This window comes from Mustela erminea, chromosome 12 (assembly GCF_009829155.1).
Source record: "Mustela erminea isolate mMusErm1 chromosome 12, mMusErm1.Pri, whole genome shotgun sequence".
In the NCBI taxonomy this organism is placed as follows: Eukaryota; Metazoa; Chordata; class Mammalia; order Carnivora; family Mustelidae; genus Mustela; species Mustela erminea.
The window spans coordinates 20886959-20903663 of record NC_045625.1 but is presented as its reverse complement, the minus strand read 5'-3'; the positions used below and the strand labels follow the sequence as shown (position 1 = coordinate 20903663).

Sequence of the window (16705 nt, the reverse complement as noted above, 5' to 3'; positions counted from 1 at the left end):
AGCTTTTTGTATACCCATGTTCAACAGCCTTTCTTACAAAAGATGGAAGCAACCTAAATATCCACCCACAAAAATGTGGTAAATATACACAATGGAATATTATGTGGCCTTTAAAAGAAAGGACATTCTGACACATGCTACAACATGGATGAACTTTGAAGACATTTAAGTGAAATATGCTAATGACAAAATAAAAAATTATGCATGACTCCACTTATATGAGTAACCTAGAATAGTCAAATTCACAGAGACAGCAAGTAGAATCTTAGGAGGGACTGAGAGAAAGGGGAATTGGGGAATTATTGTTTAATGGGTTTCAGTTTAGGAAGATAAAAAAACATTTTGTAGATACAAGATGTTTGGTGATAACTGAAAAACAACGTGAGCGTACTTAATGTTACTGAACTACACACTTTAAAGGGGTTAAAATAGTAAAACGAATATATATTTTAAACCCCTCAAAATAAATCATCTTAAAGTCCAAATACTAATTTTTGGCAAAAATATTCTTTAACATATTATCAGCTCAGAGTCAGACACTTCTTAGAGGAGATAGTACTATTTACCAAGATTTGTGGAAACAATTTGTCCTAGAAGAGCTAACCAAAAAATGTTATTATTTAAAATCAGATGTCTGGGGCGCCTGGGTGGCTCAGTGGATTAAGCCGCTGCCTTCGGCTCAGGTCATGATCTCAGTGTCCTGGGATCGAGCCCCGCATCGGGCTCTTTGCTCAGCGGGAGCCTGCTTCTCTCTCTCTCTGCCTGACTCTCTGCCGACTTGTGATCTCTCTGTCAAATAAATAAATAAAATCTTTAAAAAAAAAAAAAAATCAGATGTCTGAGGATTCTTTATTTAATGTCTTTAAAAATGTAGATAATTTAATTATGTTCATATTTAGAACTCCAGGATCTTAATCTCTCATTTAACTATTTTGAAAAACATAAATAATTTGCTTTTGTATTTTTTTAAAAAAAATTTATTTATTCATTTGACAGAGAGAGACACAGCAAGAGAGGGAATACAAGCTGGGGGAGTGGGAGAGGGAGATGCAGGCTTTCCACCAAGCCATCTGGGGCTTGATCCCAGGACTCTGGGATCATGACCTGAGCCATAGGCAGACACTTAATGACTAAGCCACCCACGCACCCCTTGTTTTTGTATTTTTAATGGTCCTGTAATGGGCATTTCTTCAGTATACTTGTGTGTCCTAGATAACAGTCTTAGAATTTATAAAAGAATACCAAACTGCTATTATCAAATACTATTTCTGAGTATCCTTAATAGCCAAATGGTCCTCCCTTTTTAACTGGGAGGCCTGGGTGGCTCAGTCAGTTAAGTGTCTGCCTTCAGCTCAGGTCATGATCTTGGGGTGCTGCTCAAGCCCTGCGGCAGGCTCCCTGCTTAGCGGGAGTCTGCTTCCCCCGTTCCCTACCCCAACTCATGGTGTCTCTCTCTCAAATAAATAGTAACAATTTTTTTAAAGGACCAAATTTGCCGCTTTCTCACATGACTATCAAAGAATATATATTTTATGTTGTATCTTTCTTTAAGATATAAGCATTCTTGGGAAAAGGTCTTGTATTTTCCTTATTTCCACCTTTGGTGATACTATGGACACACACACATACACACCCCAATCTAAATATTATGAGTGCATCAACTGAGTGTTGGCTAAAGGAGTAGCAACAGATTTTTTTTTTACTGCAGCCACAGGTAGTATTCTAAAGTACAAGATTATATCATATATAATTTTGCCCTGGTGTACCTCTCTAACCACATTTCCTGATACTTTTTATACCACACTATTTACACCAACAATGTGCAGTTGTCTATAGTTCTCTAAATATACAAAGTGGTTTCAGACTTCTAAGCCTACACGTGTGGGTATTCCCTTTTCTTAGAACGCTGTGCTGAAACCAATATATTTTCGTTCATCTTTTCCAAAACTAAGCTCAGGAAGTAATGACACCAGAAAACTCTCTGCCTCTCCCAAATATAAACAGAGTTCATTCTCTTATCAGAGTATTACTCCCTTCTTGGTCTCGAATATAAATATTTATTTTGTTTTACTTACATTGTACTATACATTTGTCTACTTATCTGCCTCCTTTAATTAAACTGAGAGCTCCTTGGAGGTATATACTTTGTCTTAATCATTTCTATATCACTGAGTGTAATTCTTAACATATAAATAGGTACACAGTAAATGCTTATTATTAACTGATAAAGAAGTATACTCAGACCTGATTGGGGAATTATAGTAACACAGTTTTGTTGTTGTTGTTGTTTTTTAAGATTTTATTTATTTATTTGACAGACAGAGATCACAAGTAGGTAGAGAGGCAGGCAGAGAGAGAGGAAGAAGCAGGCTCCCCGCCAAGCAGAGAGCCCGATGCGGGGCTCAATCCCAGGATCCCGGGATCATGACCCGAACTGAAAGCAGAGGCTTGGGACGCCTGGGTGGCTCAGTTGGTTGGACGACTGCCTTCGGCTCAGGTCATGATCCCGGAGTCCCGGGATCGAGTCCGCATCAGTCTCCCAGCTCCATGGGGAGTCTGCTTCTCTCTCTGACCTTCTCCTCGCTCATGTTCTCTCTCACTGTCTCTCTCTCAAATAAATAAATAAAATCTTTAAAAAAAAAAAAAAAAGAAAGAAAGAAAGAAAGCAGAGGCTTTAACCCACTGAGCCACTCGGGCACCCCAGCACACAGTTTTTTAAAAACAAAAAAAACGCCTAGGTGGCTCAGTGTTAAGCATCTGCCTTTGGCTCAGGTCATGATCCCAGGGTCCTGGGATCGAGTCCCACATCAGGCTCCTTGCTCAGTGGGGAGCCTGCTTCTCCCTCAGCCTGCCACTTCCCCTGCTTGTGCTCTCTGACAAATAAATAAATAAAATCTAAAAAAAAAAAAATTTTAAATAAACATTTTTGATGTAAAATATTAATGAAATAGCAAGAACATATAATTTGTTCTCAAATTTGGAATAATTTTACACTAAATTATGCCCAGAATCTAGGTAATTTTCACTTAACTTTCAGATTTCCTTAATGTTTACATTCTTTCTCTCATTTAACTTGAACACCAAGTACAATGTACAACCTGACTGCTGTTTGGCTGTGTGATTTTTAACTGAATGTGCTAACAGAATATAAATGGACTGAACTAGGGGTGCCTGGGCGGCTCAGTCATCAAGTGTCTGCCTTTGGCTCAGGCTGGTCCTGGAATGGAGCCCCACATCGGGCTCCCTGCTCAGCGGGAAGCCTGCTTCTCCCTCTTCCACTCCCCCTGCTTGTGCTCCCTCTCTTGCTGTCTCTGTCATATAAATAAACAAAATCTTTTTAAAAAATTAATAAATAAAAAATAAATGGACCGAACTGGCTAATCATGGAGAGTTATCCAGAGTCCCCTCGACTATATTTGTTGAGAGAGAACTACAAAGATCATTCTGATAATTCTGAACAAAGTAAGTGAGGACCAACATCAGGGAATCCAGGCTAATGCCTCAAGTGTGATTTTTAACATCTTTTCATAATTACCAAAATACTAATTTTAAAACAAATTGGGTCTCATAAGATTATCATTCAGGAAAGTTTAATATGTACACATTTATTAATATTGATTACAATAATAATTTGACTCTGTGACTCTATTTCCCTAATATATTTATTTTGCTGTCATAAACACACAGACTCAACTCTTGATGTTTCCTGTGCATTTTAATCTTTTCAGACTTTAAAAATGGGATAAAGAGGGATGCCTGGGTGGCTCAGTGGGTTAAGCCGCTGCCTTCGGCTTGGGTCATGATCCCAGGGTCATGGGATCGAGTCCCGCCTCGGGCTCCTTGCTCGGCGGGAACCTGCTTCTCTAGCTGCCTCTGCCTGCCTCTCTGCCTGCTTGTGTGTACTCACTTGCTCTCTCTCTCTCTCTCTCTCTCTGGCAAATAAATAAAATCTTTAAAAAAAAATGGGATAAAGAGAATACTAAAATCAAAGTCAGGTAAAATTAATCTTCATCATGATTTTTATAAAAGTAGCACTTACTAAAGACTGAAAAAGTTCATTTGTATTCACTTGTAAAAAGTGTATTAGCTATAATTTGTTTACAATAGTTTTTGTACCCAATAAAACAGTAAGACTTAAGAACCAGAATTTTATTTTATTTTTAAAAAGATTTTTTTTCATTTATTTGAGAGAGAGAGAGCAAGCACGAGCAGGTAGAGAGGTGGAGGGAGAAGCAGATTCCCTGCTGAGCAGGGAGCCTAATGTAGGGCTTGATCCTAGGACTCCAAGATCATGACCCAAGCCGAAGGCAGATGCTTAACCAACTGAACCATTCACTGTGCCTCAAGAATAAGAATTTTACATTACCAGCACTGATTCTTTCAATATCAAAATAACTGCTTTTTCCAGTTATTTTTCTTCGTTCTGCAATTCAAAACGATCAGTCCTTTATCCCAAAGACATTCATCTAATGGACATTCATAAAAGTCTCCCATAAATAACAGTACTTGGAAGTAATGGATTATATGAGAACATTGTTTTGAACTTTTTCAATGCACAAAGGAACTTTTTAGTATGCAGGTTGAATTTACATTATGGATCAGTCGATAAATGTCCTCTTTATCTATAAATACTCTATGTGACGCCATCTAACCCAATGGTTTTAATTACCGCCCATACACTGATGATAACCACATCTCCAGCCCTGAATTCTTACACCCAATCCAGACTTATTTACAAACTGTCTATTCAAAATCTACCACTTGCATGCCTAATAGGAAGCTTAACATCTCCAAACCACTACCTCCCACCCTTGCCCCAAATCTTTTTGACCCTTCACTCAGTCTTCACTATCTTAGTACAAGATTTCTGTATTTTACCAGAGGCTCATACCCAAAGTCTCAAAGGCATTCCTGATTACTTCTCTTTTTCTTCATAATCCACATCTACTCAAACCATCCGAAAATCCTTCCAAATACATCCATTATCATCACTGCCTGTGACAACATCCTCATGTGGGTCTCACCATCTCTCATCTGGACTATGCCACGATCGTCCACTTACACCTATACGTTATTCCTAACATAGCAACAAGAGTGATTTCACTGCAACATAAATCTATCGTTTTACTACTGTACTCAAAATCTTCTAATAGCTTCCCATCAGCTGGATCCCAACCCTTCTGAGACTCTATCGTTTATGGCCTTCCTACTTCTTACACTACAACAACATAGTCTCATTTCTCATATTTCAACGCATTAAGCACACTTCCACTTTAGAGACTGCACTTCCTGTTCTGACTAGATTATGCTACCCCATGTACACATAACTTATATCCTCGCATACTTCAATTCTCTGCTCAAATGTCATACTGAAAAGCTCCCTTAGCCTTCTTCATCTGAAATAGCACTGCTCTCATCTCAGCCACTCAATCCCCTCACCATGAGCTAAAGAAAAAACACTAGCTTCAATGGATGTCAGAGAACAGTTAAGCTAATGGCAACTCTTCGGCAAAAAGTATAAAATAATCTGCTAATTAATTATAACAGAAGCAACAAAATCCACACTTCCATATACTCCTTCATCACAATTCCATATACTCCTTCATCACAATAGTCATCACATTTTATGCTATTACTTATGAAATTATATTTTAATAGACAAGACAATAAGAGCAAGGATCAGTTTATTACTAGCATTTTAGTAATGCAATTTAGTAATGCAATCAAATGCAATTTACTAGCATCTGATAATTACAGCTAACATTTATTGAGCACTTAATATGTACCTTTCAAATATATACCTTAATATATACACTTCTCTAGGGGCTTTAAATGCATACAAATAATAAAAAGATACAAAGAGGGCAAGTTACTTGCTCATGGTTATAGAGACAGTAAGTGCCAGAGCCAAGATTCAAACGAGCTCCAGACCTTATATCCTTAATCATTATGCTATTCTATACTTTTGTTGGCTAATGATACAAAGTGCTGGAGGAGAGGGCTTAACATAATTAGAGAAAGACTGAAGAGGTAAATTTGACCTGAAAATTGAATGAGGTAGATTCAACTAAGTGACTAACTCAGGGAAGAGTGCTCCAGGCCTAAGAAATAGAAATGGACTAAGACAGGAATTAACTGGGGGGAGGAGAAACAGTAAAAGGGCCAGAAAAGCTGGGGGCTAAATAAGCAAAATATTAGGAAAAGAGGTTAAAGAGATGGGGAGAGGTCTGCGTATGGGAACCTGCAGGGACTTAGTAAGGACTTTGGTTTTATTCCACCAGCAATGGGAATGGAGTGCAGTTAGCTGAAAGGCTGAGAGTCTTTCTCCAATGGTTACTACTTAGACTCTCAGAATCACTCCTCTTCACCCTGAAGGACGCTGTGATCTTTTGGGAGAGAAACAAGGTTTGTTACTGCTCCCAGTGAAACAGTAACTGGAAAGATGGGACAGGACCACATGACGGAAGCTAAGTTCAAGGCTATCTGATGGCTATGTTGACCACAGGGACAAAAACACCCTTTGTAAGTTAGATAGCAATAGCTTCAATGTTACAATTACAAAAGCAAACGCTGCTGATGGATCATAGAGTGTTCAGTAACACTCTGGGGTAACAAAAGAAAAAAATCTACCAGAACCAAGAAGCGAATCACTTAAGCAACTGTTGAACCCTTTTAAGGAATGAGGGTGGCTATGGATAGCACTATTAGAACCCTCCCTAAGACAAATTTCACAAATGCATTTATTTAGAAAATGGCTTGCAAAAAGCTACCATAGGGAACACAGTAGGCCTAATAAATGGTATATTTTGATATTTACATGCATGGCACAGGAACTATATCTGAGCTTTATTGCTAATTAGTACAAAGTCTGTGAGAGAGTAACAACTTTTAAAGACCCCAGTTTCCTTATCGATAAAATGTGAGACTAGGATGGAATGCAATTCAATTCTTAACTACACGTGCACATATATACCCCTATGATTCTTCACTTAGTAGTGTAAATCCAAAGGTCTGGAAAACAATTAAATGATTTTGGACTGACTTGGTATCATGCTATGCAATATATATTGAGATATAAATATGAAATAAACATGTTTTAGTGTTTTAACATTTTGATATATGGGTTGACAGGTATAATGAAATGGAATCAATATGCAGCAAAAGAGGACAAAAACTAACTAAAGGTTTTGGGCTAGATGCCAATGTTCATGCATACAGGTTACCAAGTAACTGCACATTTTGAGGATATGTGTATATATGGAGCATTAGTTAAAAATATAACAAGCACACAAAACAAACAGTGGGCTTCAAATCAGGAGGCTTGAGTTCTAACTGGCTTTTCAATTACTCTCTACAATATTCAATTAATCAATTACTGGAGTCTGTTTTATCCACTATAAAATTATGTAACTAAGTGAGTTTCCAGTTCTTAAATTCAATATATTCATAGTAGGCCATGATTTGATGAAGTGTCTTTTATCACAACAGTTTAGAAATATTAATGAATAGCCTATGAAAATTACATTGGTTATCAGTCAGCACTTAATCTGATACTTCTATTTTACATATGCAGAATTATCACACACCTTTCTTTCAGAGTTTTTAAAATGAAAATACTCACATGAAAGGAGTCAAAAGAAATAAGTTAGTTGTTTTCTATATTGATTTAACTTTCTAGGAATAATTATTACTAGTGGTTTTTATAGGATTTTATAATTTGTTCATTTTCATGCTTAGGTAATAAGAATTTCTTATATATCCTTTTAAATCAAGTATCTTAGTTAGAAAAAGGAAGCTATCAAAAAGTTATCTCTAGGGTGCCTGGGAGGCTCAGTTAGTTAAGTATCTGCCTTTGGCTAGGTCATGATCTCAGGGTCTTAGAATCGAGTCCCACATGGGGCTCTCTGCTCAGTAGGGAGTCTGCTTCTCCCTCTCCTTTGCCACTCCCCCTGCTTGTGTTCTCTGTCAAATAAACAAATAGAGTCCTTAAAAAAATTTATCTCTAATTGATACTATTTCTTACCTGAAACAGGATGTTGAAGACTTTTTTAAAAATTATTATTTAAACAAATACACCAGCCAAAATCAACAACCAAAAAAACTCTAAAGATAATAAAACATCAAGGGTTTAGAGGTCACATGTGTCTCTTTTCTTAAGAGTGTTAGTCCACTTTACCTGATGAAGAACTTCCAGAGTAACAGGGTAAAAGAGGTTTTCAATAATTATTCGGAGCACAGGGCTCTGCCCAGGTAGGATTGTGCCTTCATTGGTAGGAGCTCCAGGAAGGGCCAGACTTCCCGACTGGACAGCACTGACAGCCTGCAGTGCAGCTTGGGCTCTCTATAAAATGATCCAAAATGAGAACTTTTAGTTACACTGAAGCACTACATGAATCCTAAACATCAGTTGGTGTAGGGTACTATGAAGTAAAATAGTTAAATAAAAATATACATATCTACTTTCTCTAGATGCACATATCCTACATCTGTAACCAGTTAAGATTCAAAGACTTGCTTTCATATAACAATGACACAATATTTAAGAAAGGTGCATAAATTTACTTGAATGAAAAAAAACACATGGCGAAGAGGAAAATTTGGAGATGGATTTTTATCTCCTAATTTTTTCAAAGAGCGTGTGTGTGAACAGGGGTAGGGTATGGGCGGAGGAAGAGAAGAGAATCCCAAGCAGACTCCACGCTGAGTGCAGACCTGACGTGGGGCTCGATCCCAGGACCCTGAGATCATGACCCAAGCCGAAGGCAGAGGCTTAACCCACTGAGCCACCCAGGTACCCCTACCAATCCTTTTTATTAAACAATGCCACATATATGCTTATTGCTACTAATATTACTATTCTCGTTCTTGTAGTTCCTCTTCCTTCACTCTTCCTCTTGGGAATCTGGACTACCATAATGGAGAAGTATAAGCAGCCCTGGTATATATTGTCCTAATCACTCTACAGTTCTCAATATAGTCTGCATTAGTATTTCATTATGCACTGCGTACAAAGGTCTCTGAGTAGCAGGCATGCAAGAAATGTTTTTGACAATAAAAATCTGAGAAAATAATACCTGAAAAGAAGACAGAATTATTTTGCAAAACTCTGCAGTTTCAATTTTTAATTAGGCAAAGCATTAAAAAAAATAAATAAAATTGAGTCATATTCTCCACTGAGGGCAACTGAAAAGTCAGGGGGAAAAGGACAAGTGTTTTTTTAATCTTCTTCTTCTTTTTTTAAAAATGTTATTCATTTATTTCAGAGAGAGAGACAGAGGGAGGAAGGAGCAGGGGAGGGGCAGAGGCAGAGGGAGAAGCAGACTCTTGCTGAGCAGGGAGAGACCATCAAGAGGCTTGATCCCAGAACTCTAGGATCACGATCTGAGCTGAAGGCAGAGGCTTAACCCACTGAGCCACCTAGGCACCTTGAGAAATGTTTTTTTTTTTTAAATATAAAGAGATTATTTCACATAGCTGACTTATGTTCTGTGTCTCTGATGCTACAAACTATGAGGTAAAATTCCTAAAATGGGAGATAAGTTTTAGATTTTTTTAAAAGATTTTACTTATTTTATTAGAGAGAGCCCACACAAGCTGAGAAAAGAAGCAGAGTGAGAGCAGACTCCCCACTGAGGAGGGACTCTGACTAAGGGGGCTCGATCATGACCTGGGCCGAAGACAGATGTTTAACCCCCTGAGTCACTCAGGTGTCCCTTATTTTTAAATGTTTTACAAACAAACTTTGTGGAATAGTTGTATTAACTATTAATTAAAGAAAATAGCAGTAGTATGATTGGAGAATCAACAAATATTTTATTGTTGTGGGGAGGGTAAATATGCTTCATATAAAATTTAAACGTGCCTGGGGCGCCTGGGTGGCTCAGTGGGTTAAAGCCACTGCCTTCGGCTCAGGTCATGATCCCAGGGTCCTGGGATCGAGCCCCGCATCGGGCTCTCTGCTCAGCGGGGAGCCTGCTTCCTCCTCCTCTCTCTCTCTGCCTGCCTCTCAGCCTACTTGTGATCTCTGTCTGTCAAATAAATAAATAAAATCTTAAAAAAAAAAAAATTTAAACGTGCCTGGATAATGTGAAAAGGACATTTCTAAAACTGATATGGAAATGAATATACAATAAAATGCACAGACCTTAAGTGTACAGCTTGATGATTTTTTTTATGACAACATTTTTGGGGGAAAATCCTTCCATGGTTATCTCGTCAAATTTATGAATGTTCACCCACAAGGTAAAAAAACACCTGTCTATACCACAATGACTGTAATTAAAAAAAAAATTTCTCAAATGCTGTACCTCAAAATATGATCTAAATTTTTAGTAGCCATTTTAGTTTAAATAACAGGATAAAAATATTTGATATTCACCTGACCCTCTGGCAAGTAAGTCCATAGCCTGGAAAAGAAGTTATGTACATGTTTTGGGTTATCTTGTTATTCAAAAAACAAAAGATAGTGAAATAGTAATTTATCAGTTTTTTGGAGCTGTCAGAATAAAAAGACATTTGGTACATTTTATATATGCAAACAGGTACTTTCAATTCTGACTTCCACTTTGGTGCAGGACTTTGACTAAAAGAAAAATTATTATATTTTATCAAACATCAATGCATAAAAACTGCAAGAAAGTAACAAAATGGAAAGGGCACTGGGAAGAAATCAAGGCTATCTAAGAATAAACTAGGTCATTTCGGCTGGCTTTGGTTGCCAAGCAACTGGGATTTCTCACAGTTTCCCTTTAGAATAATCCAGTCTTTAAGAGTTTTATTTAATTGTTTATTTCTTCTTCAAGACTTGTACTAACATATTTAGGAATCAAACTAATAAGAAAACTTCCATGACTTATATGAAGGAAATTTAAAAACTCTAATGAAAGACAGGAAACAAATATAACTTCCTCCTCCAAATGATGAGAGAGTAATATAAATATGTAAATTATCTTCAAATTAATCTGTAAAATCAACCCAAATACAATTGGGGGGGTAGGAGTTATAAAAATAATTCTATTCTATCTGAAGAAATAAATAAAATATAGTAACTAGTTGGGGGTGCCTGAGTGGTTCACTCAGTTAAACGTCTGACTCTTAATCTCTGCTCAGGTCTTGATCTCAGGGTTCTAAGTTCAAGACCGGCATGGGGCTCTATGCTAGGTATGCAGCCTACTTAAAAAAAGAAGAAGAATGAATGAATAAGTTTTTTTTAGGATTTTATTTATTTATTTGACAGACGGAGATCACAAGCAGGCAGAGAGGCAGGCAGAGAGAAGGGGGGGAAGAAGACTCCCTGCTGAGCAGAGAGCCCAATACGGGGCTCGATCCCAGGACCCTGAGATCATGACCTGAGCCGAAGGCAGAGGCTTTAACCCACTGAGCCACCCAGGTGCCCTGAATGCATAATTTTTTTTAAAAGATTTTATTTATTTACTTGACAGAGAGACAGTGAGAGAGGGAACACAAGCAGGGGGAGTAGGAGAGGGAGAAGCAGGCTTCCCGCTGAGCAGGGAGCCGGAAGCAAGGCTCCATACCAGGACCCTGGGATCATGACCTGAGCCAAAGGCAGACACTTAACCAACTGAGCCACCCAGGTGTCCCAAATGTTTAAAATACAGTAAATATCTAACGGCTGAAAAGAAACAGCCCTATTCAATAATGTATCAATACTGGAGATGTCATTAGCCCTAGGAACATGGAAATAGGAATGGAGCAGAGTGGAATCTAAAAGGTAGTCCGAATTAGACATTGAGTAATGAAGTAATGTGGGCAAGTGAGCAGCCCACACATGAGAGTATATCAGGGCCATGCAAGCAGAATGTGTATGCATGTCTAGAAAAGCATATATATATATATAGAGAGAGAGAGAGAGAGAGAGAAGTATATTGTAAGTAGGGGAAAGCAAGTGTGTGGAAAACCAGAACTTGACAAAGGACAAGTATCACATGACTGGATAATAATAAATGGGTTATTTAAAAAAACGGTAAGGGAGAAACTGGTCACTGGGAGTTAAGAAGAAAAAAAAAGACCAAAACCTATACCCTCACTCCCCAACTCCAAATATTCTAATAAAATAAAACTTTAAACATTAAAGTAAAAACAGCTAAAACATAAAAGTATGAGAATAGGTTAAAAAAAGTTTTTAAATGTTGCTACACTAGGTCTTTATGAGCATGGTATCAAAATCAGAAACCATAATATAACCTTAAAGAGATTTGACTATTGCATAAAAATATTTTTAAAACTGTATTAGCAGGGACTCTTGGGTGAATCGGTTTACAGTCTGCCTTCAGCTCAGGTCATGATCCTGGGGTCCTGGGAACAAGCCCCAACCTGGGCTCTCTGCTCAGCAAGGAGTCTGCTTCTGCCTCTCTCTCTGGTTCCATACTCTCTCCCTCCTTCTCTATCTCTGTCAAATAAATAAATATACTTTTTTAAAAACTGTATTAGCAGACAAAACTCAGAGACAGAAAGTAGAATGGGGGCCCCAAGTGGCTTAGTGGGTTAAAGCCTCTGCCTTCGGCTCAGATCACGATCACAGGGTCCTGGGATCAAGCCCCGCATCAGGCTCTCTGCTCAGCAGAGAGTCTGCTTCCCTTCCTCTCTCTCTGCCTGCCTCTCTACCTAATTGTGATCTCTGTCTGTCAAATAAATAAAATCTTAAAAAAAAAAAAAGAAAGAAAGAAAGTAGAACGGCTGCCAGAGGCTAGAGGAGTGGGGGAATGAGGAATTAGTATTTAGGGTACAGAGTTTCAGTCTGGGAAGATGAAAGAATCTGGAGAAAACGGTGGTGATGGGTTACACAATGTGAATGTACCAAATGCTCTGAACTCGTTAAATCGTTAAATAAATCATTAAAAATTGCATATTTTATGTTATATATATTTTACCAGGAAAAAACTGCATTAACAGAAATCACTATAACTTATCAAATAAATACTAAGTAAACAATAAGATGTAATTTCTCACATAGTGTATTAACAAAGACAAGAAAACTGCTTGCTCACACATTATCAGCCACCCCCAAGTAAAACATATTCTTTTAAAAAAGCAATCCATAAGGCCACATATGTAAACTAGTAAGAAAATGCTGCAAGTGGGCTAAGATACCTAAGAATGTTCATAAAGTGTTTTTTGTAAAAGCAAAAAACTGGAAAGAATTTCAATGCCTATTAAGATACTGATAGATTGTAGCAATCTTATAGAAGGGAGTATTAAGCATTCATTTAAAAATCGTGAAGTAATTCTACCCTTGTTGTCATAAAACAACATCCATGACATATTACATAGAAAAAAACACCTTTCAAAACATTACAATTCCACTGATATAAAATTATATACGTAGACAATTATACACCTGAATAGAAAAGGGGTTCACACCAAACTGTTAGCAAAATGTTACCTAATTAGCTCTCTCTGGATAACTGGATTGTTTTCAATGTTGTTATTGTTATTTTTTACTTTTCTAGATTGTTTCAATGTTTTACCATGAGATTGTATGCAATTAAGTATTTATGTCAGTTTTTCATTTTAAAAAGTCTAATATGTAAAAAATGTATTATCTGACATCTCAAATACTAAGTTTATATAGGTTATTATATTTCGTTAATAGCTCTTAGAACTTAAGGATTATGCACAGGAAAAGTTATTGTTTTAAGAATGTGGAAAACTATAATTTAAATTCAAAGAGCTGGTGGAGTTCTTTTGCCTAGAGTAAGAATATAGGGGTCAAACTTGCTCTTAACATAGTAAAAAACCTCTTTCCTGCTTTGTGGATCAATTTTTCTACCCTTGAATAACTTCAAATTACTATTTTAGCTACTACATATCAACCTGGAGAAACACAGAAAAAGTCAACACGAACTATATCAAAAACTGAAAAATGAGGTTAGAGATGTTGATATTCTACATTCCACATTTATCTAGAAGGGTCAAAATATATTTAATGAATGTTTCTATATAAATTTTTATTAACATTTTAAATGTTAAATTCCGTTACTTAACATCACTATAGAAGCTTCACTCAAATTCTTACTGCCTCTGTTATGGAGTCTGTATATTCTGGGAAAAGTTCCTTTTAGATCTGAAATTTTAAGAGATAGATAGAAATATAAGTTTTTCTTTTACTTATAAAAAGTTTCAAGGGAAAACTAACATGATTCCTAACATCAGAACTTCAAATCTATTTCTAAGTAGTACTACTTAAGCCTTCAGGTAAGAATTTAGACACATAATCTTTACTAATAAAGCATCCTAACATGAAGGAAATCACAAGATTTTTTTCCCCTCTGAAAAACAGAAAATTAATTCTATGTTATTATACCATGCGTTCTTGTAACTAATTTTTAAAATGCCTTTAATACTTACAGCTTGATTAGGTAGATTGTCAGTCTTAAGTTCTCTGTGATTGGAATACTGAATAAAAACAGGCTGGCTTCGAAGGTGAGGAGTAACAGGAGTGTAATAATTCACCATAGTAACCGCAGCTTCCTCAGAAGCCATTTCTAAGAAAGCCTGCAATAAACACAAGAAAGCAAAGTGAAAGCTCATGTTTTTGAAAGACAGCTAAGAACTATGAAAAGACTTTTGCTTCAAAGCATATCACTGATGTTAACTGAAAACATATCTGAAAAGTTGGGTTCAAATAAAGGATTTGGGACTGGGAAATTGCCAGTTGAATAAATGATTTCGTGTGGTTTTTGGTTTTTCTCTTTTTTCTATTTCTCTAAAATCTAGAAATAATTAAAAAGGCAAAAATAAAGGGAGCATCAGCACACCTGATGCTTTCAGGAGGTTGAGATTTAATCGTTCTTTCCCAAAGAAAAACTTCCCAAAGATGGGGGGACATAATGATTTGCTCTCCTTTACCTTTTACTAAACAACTCTTTATGATACAGTTAAGTTTATTATGCAATTAAAAAGAGCATGCAGGTGCAAAGGCTCAATTGTTCAAATCAGGGAAATGGGGGAACTTTCTACATTAAGTGAATATTGACTTGAGTCATTCAAGTCACTTTTTTTCAGATCTGTATTAAAAAATAGAGAGGGATGCTTGGGTGGCTCAGTTGGTTAAGAATCTGCTTTCCGCTCAGGTCACAATCCCAGGGTCCTAGAATCTAGTTCCGCATCGGGCTCCCTGTTTGGCAGAGAGCCTGCTTCTCCCTCTGCCTGAGGCTACCCCGCTTGTGCGAGCTGTGCTCCCTCCCTCTCTCTCTGACAAATAAATAATCCTTAAAAAAAAAAAAAAAAATCAACACCCAAAATAATATCACCTGTATTAAGCCTAAGTTACCAACCAAGACTTAATACCTAACAATTATAGTTTCAACCTCTCCCAAGAGTGGAATCTTAAACCAGTCCATCTGGAATTACCTGGTCAGCACTAGTGAGGTTATCTGCCTGACAGACCCCCCACCATTCCTAAAGAAAGGTGAACTGGCCTGACACAATTCATTCTGCTAGTAACTTCCTTGTCTCACCCTATTCTGCCTATAAAAGTTTTTCATTTTGCACTGCTCTTCACAGGTCCTTTCTATCTGCTAGACGGGATGCTGCCCAATTCATGAATTGCTGAATAAAGGCCAATAAAATCTTCAAAATTTACTCAACTGAATTTCATCTTTTAATATCTGTATCTGTAATCATTGTACTCATATCAGATATTTGAAAAAGAATATAGGAAGAGCTGAGAGGAAGAAGATCCTTGGTACTTACATCGTATTCTCTATATGGCTTCTGGCTGTCGCCACCCTATCTTAATGGTTTGTTAGGAAGATGAAATAGTAACCATTCTGACCCCTAGGAACTACCTGTAAGAACATCTCAAATTTAGGGGCACCTGGGTGGCTCAGTTGGTTAAGCGACTGCCGTTAGCTCAGGTCATGATCCTGGAGTCCCAGGACTGAGCCCCACATTGGGCCCCCTGCTCAGCAGGGAGTCTATACTTCTCCCTCTGATCCTCCTCCCTCTCCTGCTCTCTCTCATTCTCTCTCTCAAATAAATAGAAACGAAATCTTAAAAAAAAAAAAAACCCACTTTTTTTTTCTTTTTTTAGATTTTTTATTTATTTATCAGAGAGAGAGGGGGGAGAGAGCGAGCACAGGCAGACAGAATGGCAGGCAGAGGCAGAGGGAGAAGCAGGCTCCCTGCCGAGCAAGGAGGCCGATATGGGACTCGATCCCAGGACGCTGGGATCATGACCTGAGCCGAAGGCAGCTGCTTAACCAACTGAGCCACCCAGGCGTCCCAACATCTCACATTTAAAATGCAGGAAGAACCCCTGATTAAATCAATGCAAATTTCTACTTAGACAATTCAATTCTTTTTCACTACAACAGAGTATGTAATTAGCAAGTGTACAGTAACCACTTCAAATTATGCATACAATACTTCATTTATAAAAATGTATATTTATTAAGAACAAAATGTACTTAACACAGATAATGGCAAATATCTATAAAACAAACTACTTATTTGTTTATAGTTAAATTACTTGCTAAATGTTTCTATTTGGCAAATATTCCAATAAAGGAATATTAACTTGACAAATATTAAATGTGATGCTTAACCGTATCAATCAAATGTCACAAGTGAACCAATTAAATGTTTTAACTAACAATATTCTATGAAGTAGTAATGTTAGCCATGTGATAGCAGATCAAATATCATTAATCAATCCAAAATAGATAAAACTCCACCATCTTCA

At 37.2% G+C, this 16705-nt stretch overlaps 1 protein-coding gene across 8 annotated transcripts in view; it reads right to left on the bottom strand.

Moving 5' to 3' along the window:
- PTBP3 (polypyrimidine tract binding protein 3) overlaps positions 1 to 16705 on the bottom strand; it is a 116372-nt gene that overhangs the window by 37710 nt on the left and 61957 nt on the right. For all 8 annotated transcript variants that reach the window (XM_032308468.1, XM_032308469.1, XM_032308470.1 and 5 more), the window contains 2 exons: positions 14368 to 14514; positions 8177 to 8341 (listed from right to left, as the gene is read on the bottom strand). In XM_032308468.1, coding sequence (XP_032164359.1) covers positions 8177 to 8341; positions 14368 to 14514 — 312 coding nt within the window. The remainder of the gene's footprint in view (positions 1 to 8176; positions 8342 to 14367; positions 14515 to 16705) is intronic.